The 20,813-nt window shown below is 41.3% G+C and overlaps 1 protein-coding gene across 8 annotated transcripts in view; it reads left to right on the forward strand.

The window, feature by feature from the left end:
* DACH2 (dachshund family transcription factor 2) overlaps positions 1–20,813 on the forward strand; it is an 845,689-nt gene that overhangs the window by 510,958 nt on the left and 313,918 nt on the right. Inside the window, exon 1 of one of the 8 annotated variants that reach the window (XM_033945578.1) lies at positions 20,273–20,390. The exons of the other annotated variants lie outside the window; for them this stretch is intronic. Coding sequence (XP_033801469.1) covers positions 20,306–20,390 — 85 coding nt within the window. The 5' untranslated portion in view covers positions 20,273–20,305. Of the gene's footprint in view, positions 1–20,272; positions 20,391–20,813 lie in introns of those variants that run through there. 8 annotated transcript variants of the gene reach the window in all.

Below are 20,813 nucleotides of genomic sequence, written 5' to 3' on the forward strand. Positions count from 1 at the left end.
CAATTCTGCCATACCATCATAACAGTAATGTCCACGAGTCACATAGCAAGGACCTACTTAGAAAAACACAGCACCAAGCACTGCAGTGGATACTAGAGCATCAATAAACCTAATGGAAAATTAAAGAAGCCAGATTAGTATAGATCCATCCTACAGTTAATGTTGACAGAAAACCATGTCTCTGACATATACGCAGAACACAACTTAAATTGCTTACCTCCACCTAAGTGATGAGTTTCAGCAGCATGTAACCAGATAGTGGGCAGGTCAGGGCAAAACAAAGGGTGGTGTTAGGGAGGAGTCAAGAGTTATGCGGATGCTGACAATATTCAGTGCCTGGACTCACATATCTAAGCGGGTTAATTTGGGACAGCTCAAAAACTATTCTAAATTAATCTGCTTATCTAAGTGGGCCCAGCAAGGCATATTGCCTGGTACCCAGTTAACGATTTTCTAACTTAAAAGTCCCCAATGCTCTTCCCATCCTCAATCCTCCAAAATAGGGACCCACATGCTCAAATCGTTACACTGAATTCTGAACTGTGAAAGAATAGATTCATCTGATACACATCAATGAATGAACTTAGATCAAACAGGCAGTGCCATAATAAAAGGGGGGTTCACCCCGGGTGCCATCTTTCTTGGGGAGTCGGCCCCCTCTTTGTCTCTGCCCCCTTTCCCACTCCTCCCTCTGCCGTGCTGGCACCTTCCTTTCCCCTTTTTCACTTCGGCGCAATCTACCACTAACTTATTGCCAATGTCAGCTTTGGCGCTCTCTATGACGTCACTTCTGGACCCACGCCTATGAAGAGACATCAGAGAGAGTGCCAAAGCCGACGCAGGCAGTAAGTTGTTGGCTGTTCATGCTGAAGTTAAAAAAGGTATGGGGAAGGGGCACGCATGTGACAGGAGGGGCAGGGGTGCCACCGCCCCATGCTCCACTCACCCTTGCTAGGCCATTTCAAACAGGTCAAAATAATATAAAATCGAAGTGACCAACATATTCACATAACTTAATTTTATCAATCCGTTTTCAATTTGACTATCAATTTAAATCTTAACTGTTTAAGAAATGGACCTCAGCGATCCACCCATCATAGATGATAAATTTTAATTTGGCAAATATCATTGGTACAATATTGTTCATCGGTCCTAAAAGAAAACAACAATTTTTTTTTTCTTATGAGCGTCCGGAGCAGCGTTGGAGCATTTAGCACTCTAGGCCATGGTAGAAACCTCTACTGCGGCCTAGTAAAGGTGGTGGTGGTGGTGATGGGGGTGGGGGGGGAGGTGGGTTAGATCTTATATTATTTTGACCTGAAAGAATAGATTCATCTCAGATAATATCATCCACCTGTGCGCCTGACTCAGTTTATGTCTTCAGAAAGTACTGTTCACAAATCTTTTCACCAAAAGATTTTGGGGAAAAATTTAGATTACTGCTTGTGAATTGTCTTGATTGTGTACCTGAACAGCATATTTAGAAAATGCTGAAAATAAACACTAGGAGAATGAGAGCATAAATATGCATAAAAGAATATCTTGTTTAAATTCAGGCCAATCAAACATTTAAGCAAATATTTGTGCAATAATATTTGTTAAAGAAGCATAACATTAATTCAAAATTTGCAAATTAAGTACTAGTTTTTTTCAGTAACTGCTCTATCATTTTGACAGTTAAGATTTAATGCTAATAAAATATATTCTTGCTTTTGGGCTGCAGAAACCTAGGGGAGTGATACAGTATAAAAGCTGAGGTTATTTTGTGTACAAAATGAGAGTAGAATCGGGGGTGGGGGGGGTGGGGAGATGAATATTTCTGATGATGTGAAGATAGCCGAAGATATAGGTAAATTGACAGAAAAATCTAGGTGCACATGGGAAGCAATTAAAAGTAGTAAAAAGGAGGCGACAATGCCTCTGCAAAATATTTGATGAGACCTTATTTGAAGTACTCTGTACAACTCTAGAAACTACACCTACAAAAGGGTACAAATGGATTAGTCCAGGGACAGCTCCATAGAGCATCTGGGGATGACTTAAAGATCTAAACCAGTGGTTCACAACCTTTTCTATACCCCATACCCCCAGGAAATGTTTGATTAATGTTTGCACCCCCTACAATAGTAATATCACAACCACCTACTACCACTGGTCAAAGCACTGGCAGTTGGCTGAGTGATGACTCATCACTAAGGGAGAGAAGCCACTCTGTCACATCCCCTGAAATTCCATCTCAAATTCCCTAGGGGTGTGGGCATACCAAGTTGGGAACCCCTGATCTAAACCTATCTGTCCTATAACTTATTTATCTAACAGTTTTATCACTTCCACTTATCTTAATATTTAATCCATCTGGGCGGGGGAAAAGAAAATAATTGTGGGAAAGGACTGACGATGTTGAGGGGTAAAGCTCAGTAGCTATGAAAGAGATTTGAGCTCTGAATAGCACCGTTGAAGTCCTTGTAAACTTATAAAAATGGATTGCTAACTTGAAGCTAAATATGTATGGATAAAATATATTTAGATCATGCAGGAGAGAGTCAGTATAGAAACATCCTTTGATGACCTCTCTACCATTCACAGATATATTCTCAAATGAATATCTACTCAAAAAGGTATCCTCTACCTTGGTCTGGAATCTCTCTCTCCTCCTTCCCTTCCCTGATCTGGCTTCTTTCTATCTTTCCCTCCCCCTCTTCCCTAATCTGGCTTCTTTCTATCCTTCCTTCCTCCCTCCAGTAGTCTGACATTTCTCTCCTTCCCTCCCTCCTCCAGTAGTCTGATATCTCTCTCCTTCCCTAGCCCTTTCCTGTGGTCTGTTATCTCTCTCCTTTCCTTCTCTTCCATGAATTGGCATATTTCTATCCTTCCCTGCCCCCCTCCAGTAGTCTGACATCTCTATGCTCTAGCCCAAAGTAGGAATATATTTGTCATAGAAATATAGAGCCCTTTTACTAAAATGTGCTAGAATCTTAACACTTGGTAACGGTATTTTACCACATGCTAAGTCCAGATTTAATTCAGCACTCTTTGGGGGCGGAGAGGAGCTTTAAAAAAATATTGCAGGTTGTGCACTAATGTTGTTATTAGCACGTGGTACCTACATAATGCTGGAGCACTTACAAGGAAAATTCTAAAACTGGCACCTAAACGTAGGCACTGGTAGGCGCCCTACTAGTGCCTACGTTAATTGAAGAATGCAGTTAGAAATGGCAAAAAATGGTGAGGTTGAAGTGCCTACTTGCACCTAAATAAAAGGCACTGTAAAAGCGCCTACATAGGCACTTAGGCTGCTGAATGCCAAAGTGGGCATGGCCAATACTGGAAGTGGCATTAGGCTGCCTAAAGTGCCTAGGTAAATACGATTCATGCAAAGATAGAAGTTGGAAATGTAGGCCTGGAAAACCTTGGCCTACATTTCCAGTGCCTATCTTTTCCGGGGGATCCCGAAAATAGTTCACATCTTGCCATCAGCTGATCGCAGCAGGGGAATCTTTGATCAGCTTAGCCAGCAGGACTCTCCGAAACCTCGACTTTGGTGAGTCCTGCTAGCTCAGCTGACTGGGGATTCCCCTGCCATGATTAGCTGAACCAGCAGGGAGATCTCCAATTCCTCTCTCTCTCCCTCCCACCAATTCCTTACAGCACCCCTTCAAAGAGATCCTCCTTTCACCGAGCCTCTCCTAGTGCTTCCCAGGGTACACTTGGAAGGGGCCTAAGGCCCTGGTTGGGCCTGGGGCCTAAGGCCCCTCTTATGGTGGGCATGGAACAATCAGAGTCTTAGGCGCATCCCAATGCATCCCAGGGTTAATTGGGAAGGCCCACCATTGCATCCCAGGGAAGGGGAAGACCCACCATTCTGAAGAGGTAGGCCTGCCGGTAGAAGGGAGTAAGCATCCCTCCTGCTGATTTTCCATCCAGACCTACATTTCTTGCACCTATCTTTGCATGAATCGCGCCTACGTAGATGCTTGAGGCACAGTTCTCTAATTGACGCTGTCACATGATTGACACATAATCGGTGGCTGCTTTTAACTGCTCGCCTATTAGGTTGATGCACACTTACAATAAAGCATTAGCTGGATAATGCAGAAATGCCCTTCTCCACTCTTGATATAATCCTTTCCAAAAAAGGATTTGCTCATGTAAACAAGTAAAATACCATAAAATGCTTTAACACGCTTCCTGTTTGTGTGCAGTAATCCCACATTAAGCATTTAACACCTGTTAGTAAAAGGATCCCTAAATCGTTTTGAATATCGACCCCAGAATGTTTTTGTCCATGTTATTTATACAGTGGGGCTATCTTTCTCTCTTATGAACATTTTGATTAGGATCTGGTTATATTTGGAGTATAAACTATGGTAAAATACAGATCATTCTAGGTGGTTCACAATTTTTTTTCTCAGCATTGTCTATCATATTGCAAATTCTAATCATGTTTTCAAAAAGTGACTTGTAGAAGATTATTCTTGTCACCATCTTTGTATTCATTAAATAATTGAAAATCTATTCAAAAGTGTTTATTAACAATTGAAAAATAGATGAATTGAAAGAGATGAGGAGACATATTAACCCCCTCTTTTACTAAGGTGCGCTAACCGATTGGCACGCGCTAATCGAATTAGCGCACGCGAAACACTAATGCGTTTAGCTTTTAGCGCGCACTAAATCGATTAGCGCACCTTAGTAAAAGAGGGCTTTAGTGATTGTTGTTACTGTACTACCCCACCCCCTTTTATCAAGCTGCGCTAGAGGTTTTTAGTGCAGGCCGGCGAGGTAAGTGCTCCGACGCTCATAGGAATTCTATGAGTGTCGGAGCATTTACCGTGCGCCAGCTCACGCTAAAATCCTCTAGCACAGCTTGATAAAAGGGGCCCTATTTTAGTTTTGTGCACAATATTCTAGTTAACTGTCTTTACAGAATGAAAATTATGGCTTGTTTTGGTCTCCTAGTTTCCTCCCAGGTTTAAATTAACATTTTCAGTCTACATTGGACATATTTTTGTTCATGAAATAAATGAACAGTCAGCTTTTTAATGGCTTTATTGTTCTGGGAAGAATTACTGCATACCTTAAATATGTTGGTTTTCATTCACTGATTACAGTACATATGTTGCCAACTTTAAATTAACTCTGATTAACGCTGGAAGTGGAAACAGAGGCATGGCTTGGAGTGGCATATTCAAAGCTGTTGTGTTTTGTTGCTTCTATCAATAACATTTATTAAAGTGCCAGAAATGTTTGATTGCTTATGACCCAGATGGTTAAAAGTTTCTTGTTTATCATGCTGCTTCCCCCAGCTTTCAATAAAGAGAGTAGTCTTAAGTTAATTGTTACTGTAAGCTAAGTAAAAAGTTGAACTGGATTCCAAGCAATCCAATTGGCTGGAATACAGGGTGGTTATCATTTAAAATGCTATCTCACTGACTTATGTCATTAGAATGTGTGTCTGTCAATCACTTACATGAAAAATGTTGAACAAAACATATTTTGACTTAAAAGGCAAGAATCCCATCTGGGTACAATGTTCCTTTCAGATAATGCTGCACTGCCTAGGATGGGGAGGACAGTTCTCAAAGTTATTTATTCAGGTAAATAGTGGTTTATTGAGATCTAATGACTTTGCTGAAAATCACCTTACTCTGCACGGTTTGGTAGCAGTAGGGCACTTAAATGGAGGCACCCTGTTATAGAAGGTCCCCTTTAGTGCATTTTTAATGACACTGGATATTAAAAAGCTCTACCAAATTTTATCTAGTTATCTATGAGGAGTGTTCAATAATTTATCTACCTGAGTATGAAAGAAAGTAGTAAGCGTGTTGAAACAAGCCTGTACATGTTGTGAAATGTGTTAAGGATGCTCATGCACAGTTGTGGCATCAGAGTGAGTCCTAACATTCTAAGAGACAGGATGTCAGGAGAGTCCTTGTACAAATCAAGTAAGAAATGGATAAATTTGGAGCAAGGTTTAGTGATAAAACTTCTCACAAAAGAAGAGAAAAAGCCAAAGGAGATTCATGAATGTGTGACTACAATTCATGGTGAGTCTGTCCCATCATCCTAGAAAGTAAAATTTTGGAGCAAGCAGTTTAAGTGGGGTAGAGAATCCATTGAAAATGACCCTTACACTAGATGGCCTGTGGAAGCAACTTCCACAGAAATGTGCAGTAAAGTTGAGGATTTAGTTTTGTTAGACAGATGAATTAAGGTTTCCCAAATAGCTGAAGAAATGGGCATCTCGGCAGGTACAGTTTGGAAAATAATTCATGAAAAGTTGGAGATGTCCTAGAGAATGACACGGTGACGGTTTACCCGCGGCCACCGCATTTAAGCCGCGGGTCACCGCCGAAAACGGGGAAGAAAACTAGCAGTCGCTGCGGTGACGGGGACAAGGCCATTCACCGACCGCGGAAACGGTGAACAGGTTTGTCCCCGCGGGCCAATGTACCCCCTTCTAGGAACCGCTATTTACCTGTGTTTCACCGTGCTCATCATTTGTCAGATCAACCCTTCCTGCCGGTCCTCCCAATGGCCTCCCCTAAGACCGCCGGCAGGAGGGTACCCAACCCCTCCTGCTGGACCCCCCCCCCCCAACGAACCCTCCCACCCCGGAACCCCCTTAGTCTTACTTTCCAAGTTGGACCGGACAGCTCCTCGCTCGTCTGGCCAGCAGGCCTGCCTCCGTCCAAATGAGGCGGGCCCGCCCCTCCCCTCCCCTGCCTAACCCACAGGATCCTAGGGCCTGATTGGCCCAAGCACCTAAGGCCCCTCCTATAGCGGGAGTGGCTTTAGGTGCCTAGACCAATCAGGCCCTAGGATCCTGTGGGTTGGGCAGGGTAGGGGCGGGCCCGCCTCATTTGGACGGAGGCAAGCCTGCTGGCCATACGTGTGAGGAGCCGTCCGGTCCAACTTGGAAAGTAAGACTAAGGGGGTTCCGGGGTGGGAGGGTTCGTTGGGGGGGGGGGTCCAGCAGGAGGGGTTGGGTACCCTCCTGCCAGCGATCTTAGGGGAGGCCATTGGGAGGACCGGCAGGAGGGGTTGGGTACCCTTCTGCTGCGATTGTCGGGAGGGCCGTTGGGGGGGGTCTACAGGAGGGGTTGGGTGCCCTCCTGCCGTGATCGCTGGGGGGAGGGGAGACTTGCAGCCGTAGCCGCGGTCACTATGCTAATCACGGCAGCATTTAAAGTACATGTCGTGTTTGTTTTTGCATTGCTAGCCCCAGGGGTGGTGGAAGATTAGTGATTGAAAAACTGTATGAAAAATAACTATTTTAAATTTAGTGATCAAAATGTGTCAGTTTTGAGAATTTATATTAATTAATTTTTTCTCTGCGTGTTTTGTTTTTGTATAGTTATTAACTAATATTTAACTAAGTTTTAAAGTTTTAAAGTTTTAAAGAATGTTTCCTTTATACGTAAATAAAGAAAAGTGAATGGGATTGCAGTGGCGGTGACGGGGCGGTGAAGAGGATGGTGAGACGGGGACGGGGCGGTGACGGGGATGGTGAGACGGGGACGGGGCGGTGACGGGGATGGTGAGACGGGGACGGGGCGGTGACGGGGACCAATTTTTTCACCGTGTCATTCTCTAAGATGTCCTAGGTTAATGCAAGATGGGTTCCAAGCATGCTGATGTTATGTCAGAAAGCCACAGCTCCAGTGCTGTCAGGAGAAATTGTAGATGCTTCGTGAAGACCAAGTGAATTTTTTTTCATTGTTTGGTGACTGAGATGAGACTTGGGTCTATCACAGAAATCATGAGTCCAAAATGGAATCAATTCAGTGGAAGCACAAGTCATCCCACCCCTAAAAAAGTTCAAGACAGAAAAATCTGCAGGCAAAGTCATGGCAACTGTCCTCTGGGATGATAAAGGACTTTTGCTTCTGGAGTTCATGCCACACAAGATAACCATAACCTTGGAGAGTTACACCAACATAATGATCACTTTGAGGGAGTCAATCAAGGAGAAAATATGAGGAAATCTCATAGCAGGCATGCCGCTTCTTCACAAAATGTACCGGTGCACATGTCACAACAATCACAGGCTGACATCTGCTGAACCATTCACCCTACACCTGACCTGACTCCTTCAAATTATTTCCTCTTCTGAGTTTTGAAGATATCTCTCTGTGGACAGCGATTTTCAAGTGATGAAGGATGTCAAGGAAGCTGTGGCATCCTGGTTTGAACAGAAGGATACTTTTTAAAGGGGTTAAAGTGGATGAAGTGTATGGAGCTATCAGGGGACTATACTGAAAAATAGAACAAAATGTTTTATGAAAACTCTTTTCTTTCCTGCTGAGGTAAATAAATTATTGCATGCCCCTCGTATATAATATTCAAAGCTACTTAAATGGTCAATAGTGGCACTAACTACAAACTATATTCTTTTAAAAAATTGACAGTGATTATACAGATTATATAGAGTGTGTCAGATTATACAGAGTGTTCACTTGCTATGTAACTTCTTCACTTAAGCCAGGCAACAGAAACCACTTCACTTCAGTATGATTGTGAGACTGGCACCACTTATACGAGGAGCTGCTGAAAAGTTATCAGCCCAACTAACCAAGGTGGAGCACTGTTCTTCAAGAATAGAGTTAAGGACTTCCTGGGGTTCAAATACAGATTTTCCCTGACGTTTCGAGAGAAATGCAGAAGAGGAGATGAGAATTTCTAATTTTAAAACCAGGCATAACCCAATTATGGGGTATTTTCTTTTTACGATACCCTTGCAAGTGTATTATTAGATACCGCTCTTTAAAATATGTTTTTGTAGACCCTTCTCATTTAGTCAGTTTTCTTTCCCTAAAACGCTTGGAGAACGAAGGTGTATCAGCTCTTGTATAAATGAATATTCTTTTTGTTTCAGCAGCAGATATACACATCTTCATTATTATATTATGTCTTAGTAATTATTCTTTTTCTTACTTCTTGGATCACTTATGAGGACTTGAGTGTAATTAAGAAATGTTTTATTTTCTTATTCTTGAAGATTTTTGTTTAATTTGTTATGCCTTAGATTATGCTTTCTGTACAAGATGTTAAAGTTTGCAAAATAATTTTGAAATGCAATAAAAATGAAAAAAAAAAACAAAAACCCAAGGTGGAGCAGTCTCATAAAGGGTTATACACATAGACCCTCTTTTACAAAGGTGCGCTAAGCGTTTTAGCGCATGTTTAGTGTGTGCTAAATCAACACATGCACTAACTGCTAATGCGTCCATAGGATAACATTCACGCATTAGTGTTTAGTGTGTGATTAGTGTGCGCTAATATTTACCATGCGCTAAAAAGCATAGCACACCTTAGTAAAAGAGGGGTTAGTCCAGTGATTTTCCACATTTTTTGTTCCATTGAAAAAATACAGAATAACCCCCCCCCAAATAAAATAAAATAAAAGATAAAAAAAATAAAATTCAGCCCTCTTTTGCAGGGATAATGTGGTTTATGCACAAAGGATTAGATTAGATCATGTTTCTATGTTTCAGAAAAAGAAAGGTGGATTGAGACATTGGAAGCAATCAAAGTAAAACCTGGATGTCTCAATCCATCCTCTTTTTCTGAAGCCATATGGTAACCCTGTCTCCAGAGAAATGTAGAAACTGGCCTAGGCAGTTTATTTTGTCGCATTAGGAGTTTTACAGCTGGACACTTCTTTTCTATTATTACCTTGTAAATGTATTGTTAAGTTTCAAACAGTGAAATACCTGTTCTTTGAAACTTCACATATTTCAGTCTTTCTAGATACCAAACACTTTCTGTGACTGATTCAGGTATTGCTCCTTAGAGTGCTTGTTAATTAATCTGGAGTTTTAGAAATGTCAGTCTGCTTCCTTGTATTTTTCTATATTGAAAATCTGTGTTTTCTCTTAGTATACTCCAAAGTGAATTGGATCCCCTTATTATAATTGAAGGCTTTTGCATTCACAGCTAAACTTATTTCTCCCAAGTGGTTTGAATTAAAGTTGGTTTTTTGTCTGTACAAATATGTTTGCTTGGCAATTATGTAAATTTTATAAAGACAAAAAAAAAAGAGTGATAATTAGCTTTGCAGAATTCAGTGTTTTGAGAAATATTGACATTCTGTGATTATGGAAGTTTGTGTATTGCTAGATAGATGGTGAAAAGTGTTTATTCTGAATAGCTATTATAACTCATAAAGATGTGTAATAGAAATACATACAGAAAACAATTTAGAGGAGAGGGGGGTGGGAGTGGAGCTTGGACGAGACCCAGATCGGTTATATGGAGTGAAAGCTTCTGCAGTTCTTCCCAAACTATAAAGAAAATCGAGTTTCCAATATTTTTTGGGATTTAAATAACCTGCTTACCTTGTGCATCATGACAACAGCCAAAAATTGTAAAGCTGACAATCATTTTACTATAGCTTCTGGCTTAAAATGACATAAAGGTTAACCGCCAACCCTGGATAAAATGGCAGCCAAAAATGTTGATGCCTCTTCAGACTCACTAACTCAGGAGGTCAAAGCATTACAAGCTATAAAGATGGAAGAAGTAGAAGCCCTAAAGGGCAAAGAACTGGAATCACTTAACACTCAATTTCATGCAGCTTAAAAGTGTTTGGATATTTTATAAGAAAAAATATAGCTTTTGAATTGGGCCTACTAAAACTGGAAATGCAAGACAAAGGCACATCAAGCACTTGCAGTATGAGGTAGAAGATTTAGCCAAAAGAAACAAAGGAAGCAACATTAGGATTCTTAGTCTCCCAGAAGGATCCAAAGGGAATGATATGTTGCTTTTTCTTACTGAATTTCTTCCTAAACTGCTTTATATAACTACAGAAGTGCCTTTGGAATTTGAGCAATTGAGTCCCATCTTAAATTTTAAATATCTTTGCCCGATTGTGGCCAAATTACTTTGGCTCTAGCACACTTTAAGAATGTTAGCATGTATGGAACATGGATGATTCTATATTTAATTTCTATATAGTTATATACTGCTTGTAACCTGCCAGAACACTGTTTATAAGGATTTGACGGGATATAAGTTTGCACATAACATAAGAACACCCTCAGTTATTATTCTAAGTTTAGTCTTGATTGTTCCAGATTTGGCTAAATCAATGGAAAACAAAATAAATGGATTTTTTTTTTTTTTTCATATATAATAACATCTAAAAGACATTGATCACTTTGATGGACACAATCTGATGAGGACCAGCCAGCACGGCTTCAGCAAAGGAAGATCTTGCTTGATGAACTTACTGCACTTTGAGGGAGTAAACAGGCAAATAAACAAGGGTGACCTGGTCAACATTGTATATCTGGATTTTCAGAAGGTGTTTGACAAGGTCCCGCATGAACAACTACTTCGAAAAATTGCAAGCCATAGAATCGAGAATGAAATACATGGATTAAAATCTGGTTGGCGGATAGGAAACAGAGACTCAATCGCAGCAAATTGATAAGGATCTGATTGTGGATATCCAAAAGTTTGGAAGGAAAGAGGAGGTTCTGCTGTTGGGAGATTTCAACCTGCCGGATGCGGACTGGAATGTTCCATCTGCGGAATCGGAAAGAAGTAGGGAGATTGTGGATGCCTTTCAAGAGGCTCTGCTCAGACAAATGGTGACGGAACCCACAAGGGAAAAAGCGATATTGGATCTGGTCCTCACAAATGGAGAGAGTATCTCTAATGTTCGAGTGGGTGCTCACCTGGGTAGTAGCGATCATCAAACGGTTTGGTTTGATATAACGGCTAAAGTGGAGAGCGGCCGCACGATACTTAAAGTCCTAGATTTCAAACGTACGGACTTTAATGCAATGGGAAAGTACCTGAAGAAAGAGATGTTAGGATGGGAGGACATAAGAGAAGTGGAAAGACAATGGTCTAAGCTGAAAGGAGCGATAAAAATGGCTACGGACCTTTATGTGAAGAAAATCAATAAAAACAAGAGAAAAAGGAAGCCGATATGGTTCTCCAACCTAGTGGCTGAGAAAATAAAGGCGAAAGAGTTGGCGTTCATGAAATATAAAAAAACCCAAGAAGAGGAGAGCAGAAAGGACTACAGGGTGAAACTGAAAGAAGCCAAGAGAGAGATACGTTTGGCGAAGGCACAGGCGGAAGAACAAATGGCTAAAAATGTAAAAAAGGGAGATAAAAATTTTTTCAGATATATTAGTGAAAGGAGGAAGATAAAAAATGGAATTGCTAGGCTAAAAGATGCTGGGAACAAATATGTGGAGAGTGATGAGGAGAAAGCAAATGTGCTAAACAAATACTTCTGTTCTGTGTTCACAGAAGAAAATCCTGGAGAAGGACCGAGATTGTCTGGCAAAGTTACACGAGAAAATGGAGTAGATTCTGCGCCGTTCACGGAGGAGGGTGTTTATGAGCAACTTGAAAAACTGAAGGTGGACAAAGCGATGGGACCAGACGGGATCCATCCCAGGATACTAAGGGAGCTCAGAGAGGTTCTGGCGAGTCCTATTAAAGACTTGTTCAACAAATCTCTGGAGACGGGAGTGATTCCTGGGGATTGGAGGAGAGCGGATGTGGTCCCTATTTATAAAAGTGGTCACAGGGATGAAGCAGGAAACTACAGGCCGGTGAGCCTCACTTCAGTTGTTGGAAAAATAATGGAAGTGTTGCTGAAAGAAAGGATAGTGTATTTCCTTGAATCTAATGGGTTACAGGATCCGAGGCAACATGGCTTTACAAAAGGTAAATCGTGCCAAACGAACCTGATTGAATTTTTTGATTGGGTAACCAGAGAGCTGGATCGAGGACATATGCTAGATGTAATTTACTTGGATTTCAGCAAAGCCTTTGATACAGTTCCTCATAGGAGGCTGTTGAACAAACTTGAAGGGCTGAAGTTAGGACCCAAAGTGGTGAACTGGGTCAGAAACTGGCTGTCGGACAGACGCCAGAGGGTGGTGGTTAATGGAAGTCGCTCGAAGGAAGGAAAGGTGACTAGTGGAGTCCCTCAGGGTTCGGTGCTGGGGCCAATCCTGTTCAATATGTATGTAAGAGACATTGCTGAAGGGTTAGAAGGAAAAGTGTGCCTTTTTGCAGATGATACCAAGATTTGTAACAGAGTAGACACCAAAGAGGGAGTGGAGAATATGAAAAAGGATCTGCAAAAGTTAGAGGAATGGTCTAATGCCTGGCAACTAAAATTCAATGCAAAGAAATGCAGAGTAATGCATTTGGGGATTAATAATAGGAAGGAACCGTATATGCTGGGAGGAGAGAAGCTGATATGCACGGACGGGGAGAGGGACCTTGGGGTGATAGTGTCCGAAGATCTAAAGGCGAAAAAACAGTGTGACAAGGCAGTGGCTGCTGCCAGAAGGATTCTGGGCTGTATAAAGAGAGGCGTAGTCAGTAGAAGGAAGAAGGTGTTGATGCCCCTGTACAGGTCATTGGTGAGGCCCCACTTGGAGTATTGTGTTCAGTTTTGGAGACCGTATCTGGCGAAAGACGTAAGAAGACTTGAGGCGGTCCAGAGGAGGGCGACGAAAATGATAGGAGGCTTGCGCCAGAAGACGTATGAGGAGAGACTGGAAGCCCTGAATATGTATACCCTAGAGGAAAGGAGAGACAGGGGAGATATGATTCAGACGTTCAAATACTTAAAGGGTATTAACGTAGAACAAAATCTTTTCCAGAGAAAGGAAAATGATAAAACCAGAGGACATAATTTGAGGTTGAGGGGTGGTAGATTCAGGGGCAATGTTAGGAAATTCTACTTTACGGAGAGGGTAGTGGATGCCTGGAATGCGCTCCCGAGAGAGGTGGTGGAGAGTAAAACTGTGACTGAGTTCAAAGAAGCGTGGGATGAACACAGAAGATTTAGAATCAGAAAATAATATTAAATATTGAACTAAGGCCAGTTACTGGGCAGACTTGCACGGTCTGTGTCTGTGTATGGCCGTTTGGTAGAGGATGGGCAGGGGAGGGCTTCAATGGCTGGGAGGGTGTAGATGGGCTGGAGTAAGTCTTAACAGAGATTTCGGAAGGTGGAACCCAAGCATAGTACCGGGTAAAGCTTTGGATTCTTGCCCAGAAATAGCTAGAAGAAGAAAAAAAAAAAATTTTTTTTAATTGAATCAGGTTGGGCAGACTGGATGGACCATTCGGATCTTTATCTGCCGTCATCTACTATGTTACTATGTTAGTGGGGGTAAATGGACAATACTCAGACTGGAAAAGCATCACGAGTGGAGTGCCACAGGGTTCGGTGCTTGGGCCCATGCTCTTCAACATATTTATAAATGACCAGTAAATTGGTACGACGAGAGAGGTGATTAAATTTGCAGACAGTATAGTTATTCAGAGTAGTGAAGACACAGGATTGCGAAGACCTGCAATGTTATATAAACACGCTCGAGAAATGGGCTGCGACATGGCAAATGAGGTTTAACATAGATAAGTGTAAGGTGATGCATGTCGATAACAAAAATCTTATACACGAATACAGGATGTCTAGTGGAGTACTTGGAGAGACCCCCCCAGGACAGAGACTTGGGAGTACTGGTAGACAAGTCAATGAAGCCATTCGCGCAATGTGCGGTGGCGGCAAAAAGGTCAAACAGAATGCTAAGAATGATTAATAAGGGGATCACAAACAGATTGGAGAAGGTTGTCATGCTGCTGTACAGGGCCATGGTAAGCCCCTACCTGGAATACTGCGTCCAGCGCTGGTTGTCGTACATGAAAAAGGACAGTACTACTCGAAAGGGTCCAGAGAAGAGCGACTAAAATGGTTAAGGGGCTGCAGGAGTTGCCGTACAGTGAGAGATTAGAGAAACTGGGTCTCTTCTCCCTTGAAAAGAGGAGACTGAGAGGGGACATGATCGAAACATTCAAGATAATGAAGAGAATAGACTTAGTACATAAAGACAGGTTGTTTACCCTCTCCAAGGTAGAGAGAACGAGAGGGCACTCTCTAAAGTTAAAAGGGGATAGATTCCGTACAAAACCAGAGAGTGGTAGAAATCTGGAATGCTCTTCCGGAGGCTGTTATATGGGAAAACACCCTCCAGGGATTCAAGACAAAGTTAGACAAGTTCCTGCTGAACCAGAATGTATGCAGGTAAGGCTAGTTTCAGTTAGGGCACCAGTCTTTGACCTAAGGGCCACCACGGGAATGGTCTGCTGGGCACGATGGATCACTGGTCTAGAATATCAATAAACCTATTGGAAAACTAAAGAAGCCAGATTAGTACATATCCATCCTGCACAATTAATGCTAACAGAAAACCATGTCTCAAATTCATATGCACAGAACATAGACAGACACTCACACAGTATAGAATAACCACAAATTAAAAATAGAAACATATAGATATATATTAAATTGAATCCTTCCAAAAAGCTACAATGCAACACCAGAGAAAGAGAAGAAGTGATATCACTCTGTACTGTGCAAAATATAAAGATAACATGTAAATTTCAAAAACCGACACATTAGAATCATTACATTAAAAGTTAACACCTGTTATGGATCTCTCCCTCCCTTTCAGACACTCCCAACATATCTCTCTCTCTCTCTCTCTCTCTTTCCCTCCTTCTCTGAACCTTTCTCCCTTGGTCCAGTATATCCCTTCTCCCTTTCCCCATGCAGCATTCTCTCCTTTTCTCTGCCATGTCCAACATCTCTACCTCTCTCTCCTCTCTTTTGTGCCTTGAGTCAAACATCTCTCCCTTCCTCCTTTCCACTATAATTTTTAACATTTATCCCTCTCTCATCATGCACCCCTATTCCCCAACATTTCTCCCTTCCTTGCCCTTCTCTTTGCATTCTTTCTCCCTCCCCTCTACCCCATATGTAACATTTTCCCTTTTCACCCCTATCTTCCCCTTTGCAGTATCTCTCCCTTCCTCCCCAACACCCCATGTCCTATAATCCTCCTCTTGTCCTCTAAACCCAAGTGCAGCATTTTTTCTTCCTATCCCTCCCCCACCACACTTACAGCAACTCTCTTGCTGGCGTTGAAGGAACATGCTGAGCTCTTGGGGGAGGGGGCGGGGGGATCAGTAGGGTTCCAGATTGGAGTAGTGGAATCCTTAATTATTTTGAACCACAACACAAAGGACACACTTTTTCTTTGGAGCTCTTGAGTTGTAATTTATTTTTTCAATGAAAATGGGCTCGTAAAGCTTAATCCATATGCTCACATTTTCACTTTTAATGGATTAATGAGCTGATTTGCATAATTTTGCATCACAGCAGGTCATTAATGCCACTTTTGCAAAAGCTACAGTGGAAACTGGACTTTGCAGAAAAGTTTACTGTTACTAAAACACATACATTAATTAGGAAGCCCTCTGCTTTTGGACAGAGAGCTGATAACATTGGTTGAGCATTCTTTAAGCTATTGGGGGGGGAATAAGGCTAGATAGGGGTGGGTGAGAGTGGGATAAAAGGGAAGAGGTAGTTGGAGTGAGATAGACTTGGTTATTTAAGAGTTAAAGAAGAAGCAGGGAGAGAGGAGGATGAAGGGGATTGGTTCCTAGGTGTGGAGAGCGAAAGGGAAGGAGAGGATTAGTGAATTGGATAAAAAAAGGTGGGAATAATGGGAATGAACGTGTTGGAGTTTGGGCAGGAAGGAAATTTTGTGTTTTGGGGGTTAGAGTTGTGAGGGCGGTGGTAGGTTATGGAGAAAGCTGTCCTGCCTACCCTCCCTTGATTAGGGGGGGTTGTGGGGATAGGAAACAGTCACAGCTCACAAAAATGAAATGGTTTTTGTGAGAACAACAGTTGACAAACATTGCTACAAGTTACTTGTGTTTTGCGCTGAGCATATCAGCCATTAAACAGTACTTTCAAAGTAATATGTGATTCATTTTCATCCAGGCATCCATCGCTTCGTCGCATAGAAAATAATGTCAGATAATTTCTTTAGGCTTTGTATTCTTGAGATATTTCTCGATATCTTTTCAACTATTACTCAGACTCCTGAAGCAGGCACTTTCAGCCGAAACATCATCGTGTCGAGTCTCAATATATAATAAAGCAACTGAGCACCCAAGGTCACCTTCGCTGTTGTCTTTGCTTTCCTATTTTGGGTATCTCCTGTTTCTTTGTGCTGTTTTGTCTCCAGTACATCTAAATCTTAAGAGCGCATGTTAGAGGTGTGTTTTGGGTGGGATTAGGGTGAGTTTAGCACTTGTATGTTTTATAGTGGTAAACATTTTACCAAACATCTGGGGTACAATTTGGATGTTTTGGGCTAGACTTGTTTTTAAAATGAACAAGGTCCAAAAAATGAACAAGGTTTTTATAAAATGAGCAAGGTCCAAAAAGGTACCTAAACTGACCAGATGACTACTAGAGGAATGAAAATATGGCCCCTGCACTCCCCTATTGGTCACTGACCCCCTCCCATCCTCAAATATGTTCATGAAACAGTATATATCTGTCTATTTGACAGCTGCAGATACTATGGCCAGTCCTAGCAGAGCTGCAAGCAGGTCTCTGGAGTAGTCTGGTGGACAGCACAGTGGACTGTAGAGAAGGGGACCCAGGCCCATATGCCACCCTAACTAGTACACTTCTGGTGGAAAGTGTGAGCCCACCAAAACCAACCAAAAACCCACTGTTCTGCCATACAAGTGACGCCTGCAGGCATGAAGGCCATTGGAGTGGTAGACATGCGCCTCTTGCAAAATACAAATAAGTCGCTACCATATTCCCTCAACAAAAATTAAAGGGAGTGATGGAATTATAGCATCATCTGTAGAAAGCTGGGGGTGGGGATTTGGAATGTTAACTATTAATTTGAAAGCTAATTTATAAACTATATATATATATATATATAAGATCCATAGTTGATGGGCTTTAGATGCAAGCATGCTTCCCAAACAAGCTCTTTGTAAACCTTTTGGGATGTTTTTCTTCTAGCACTGTATTTTTTTTCACATTGACTAATCACATTCATCTGATTAGGCTTTAGGAAATAATAATCCCATGCTATGACATTTCAGGTTGATTGGATATATTTATTTAAATCTAGCAATCAATCAATTTACTGAGAAAATAACATGATTTACTTTCTGGAAAAAAAAAAGCGCCTGATATAGACAGCAAAACATCTGATGGTTCATTTTGGTTTGATTAGGCATGAGCCAAATGACCTGAAATAACGAAAGCTATTTATTAAAATGTATTTATGAATAATACTACAAGTGCAATTTCTTTATAATGTATGATCTTGTTTTCAAAATGCTTTATTCTATCTCCAGTGGCCTGCCAATGGGCCCAACTTTCACAAAATAGGCTGTTCCGTTTCTAATTTTATTGTATCTCATACCTGAAAAAGAGGTCTGGCTCGTTAGGGACCATGGGAGTCCTTTTATGAAACTACAGTAAGCACTAGCACACACTTACCACAACTTAAAAGGGCTTACCTTGGGACACAATGAGGCATCCTGCAGTAAAATCCTAGTATGTGTGTGCAAACCACATGCTAAAATATGTTTCTGAATTTTTCTTTTGAGGAGGCATAAGGAACTACTTTTCAGAATCTGACTTTGCCCAGCTACTCTCCTGCACGGACAGTGCGCTATTCAACGGTCTCACGACGAAGAGTGTACGACGTCTCCAGCATGTTCAAAACGCAGCGACCAGACGTCTAAAAAAACCTCAGTGCCCGCGACCCTGGCTCCCAGGCTCTAGCGTCGGCTCATTGGCTGCCCATAGCCAAGGGCCTGATGCTAGCGTTCAAATCCTTACACGACATGGACTACAAAGAAATGTCTAGTGCTACCAGAACCAGTATGTGTCACGTAAGGAAAACTTGTATTGCAAAATCTTGCACTGTAGTTATGGGAAATCTAACCTGTAAACTATCTGTGTGTCAAATTAAGATAAAACTTGTACTGAAAACCTTGCACTGTAAGGATAACAATGACAAATTGTAACCAGTAAACTGTATATTATGTATATTAATTTTAGACCCCCTAGTATGTGTCAGGATAAAAATGTATCATAAACTTGTACTGAAATTATGTATGTTTAACCTGTAACCCATTCTGAGCTCTTTGGGGACCACGGGGACAGAAAATGAATTTAAAAAATAATGTATGGGGACTGCATGAATCAGCATAGCTACATAATCTATCCACAATCATGAGAGAAACTGTTGAATTTCTTTGACTGGCCACTAGGCATGACTTCCTCCATATAGCTAGCTGATTGCTCTCCCGTAATGCAGAGAAGCTTATGGACACGTAGTTTTGATCTGTGTCAGCACCACTTTCTCTGCCTGAACACATTTCAGCCCATCACTTAACTTTATCATCCTGACTTCACTCTCTCTTCCTCTCCTTAACCTCTGCTCCTTCTGTCCTTTCCATGGGTCTAGAGTACACAATGCTGGGCTACGAAGCACAGAGCTGAAAGAAGGAGTGAAGACAGAGAGGGATACTAAACCACAAGAATTGCTTTATTTAGTTCCAAATACTTGCCTCTATTGACTATGGGATTATGAAGCACTATAAGATACAATTTGTATGAGAAGCAATATCATATCAATCAATCTATTTTTTTATTTATTTATTTATATTACGCATATCCTACAATTCTATGCAGGTTACAAATTATTCAGGTACTCAAGCATTTTTACCTTTCTGTCCTGGCGGTCTCACACTCTTATCTAATGTACCAGGAGCGCTGGGGGATTAAATGACTTGTCCAGGGTCAAAAGGAGCAGTGTGGGATTTGAACCCACAACCCCAGAGTGCCAGGGCTGTAGCTCTCTAACCACTGCACCACACACTCCCCACCACACTCTATCTATCTAACTTTTCCCAAGTAGAACTGGGATTAATCAGCAAGTTCAAGATTTATTTCCTTTTACTTTTTCCAGCGTGTTATAAATTGTAGATGGATTCAGTCTAGTGTGAATGCTGATAGTAAAAGGCAAGTCACCAGAAAACTGACGCTAAGAAAGTATGAAAGCATCCCAGTGAATTTTGATACATATCATAGCATCACAGATCTACTAAAGGCAATTCATTCTAGTCATGATATCACCTAAAACTGAAGTATTATATAAAAACTAAACAATGCCAAATGGATTTGGCCGAGATCAAAAGCCACATCTATTCCTTCTCTTTCATCTTCAGTGTTCCATTTCCTAGGAGTATGACCTTAGTCAAACATCTATTAAAGTTAGCTTTTGATCTCAACCCTCTATTTTTGAAAAAAAAAAGCCAATCTTTAAAATTTTCTTTCAGAGACAATTGCGCTATTGTGTTTTAATGTTCCAGCAGTGTGTGAGTAAATAGCATTCTCTGATATATGTGATAGAACACCGGTTAAATGGGACAATCATTTTTGTGTCACAGACAAGAATCAAAAGGAAGCATTCTTCAGAGGCTGTTAACTGGAAAAAAAATCCCCTCAGGTCAGTGGAAACATGTTAACTGGTCAATCTGCTGCCTTCTTCTTTCCCCCCTTTGATGAAAATGCCTTGTAATTTGATAACAGGTAACTGTTCATTTGTAATGCAATTTTCTCTTGGCCAGTCAAAGCTATGCCGTGATTAATCAGCAAAAAGGGCCTCTTTTCACCTCCTGTGCAGGAAGGCAGCTTTTAAAAACATATAGGCAAAATTGCACATGCTTTATCCTGTTTTATGGAAGCATCCTATAAATAGTTATATAGAAATGACTTCCATGTGATAGTTCGGAAGCCATAGAGAGAATATCCTGAAATGCAGTCTATCTCCCTTTCCTTAATTCATCATGGTATGTTTGTACCCTCCTAATGATACCAAATGTACAAGAATAGCAAAGGTACTGTGAAATATCACCATGCAAGGAAACGG

Source organism: Geotrypetes seraphini, chromosome 5 (genome assembly GCF_902459505.1).
Source record: "Geotrypetes seraphini chromosome 5, aGeoSer1.1, whole genome shotgun sequence".
Lineage (NCBI taxonomy): Eukaryota > Metazoa > Chordata > Amphibia > Gymnophiona > Dermophiidae > Geotrypetes > Geotrypetes seraphini.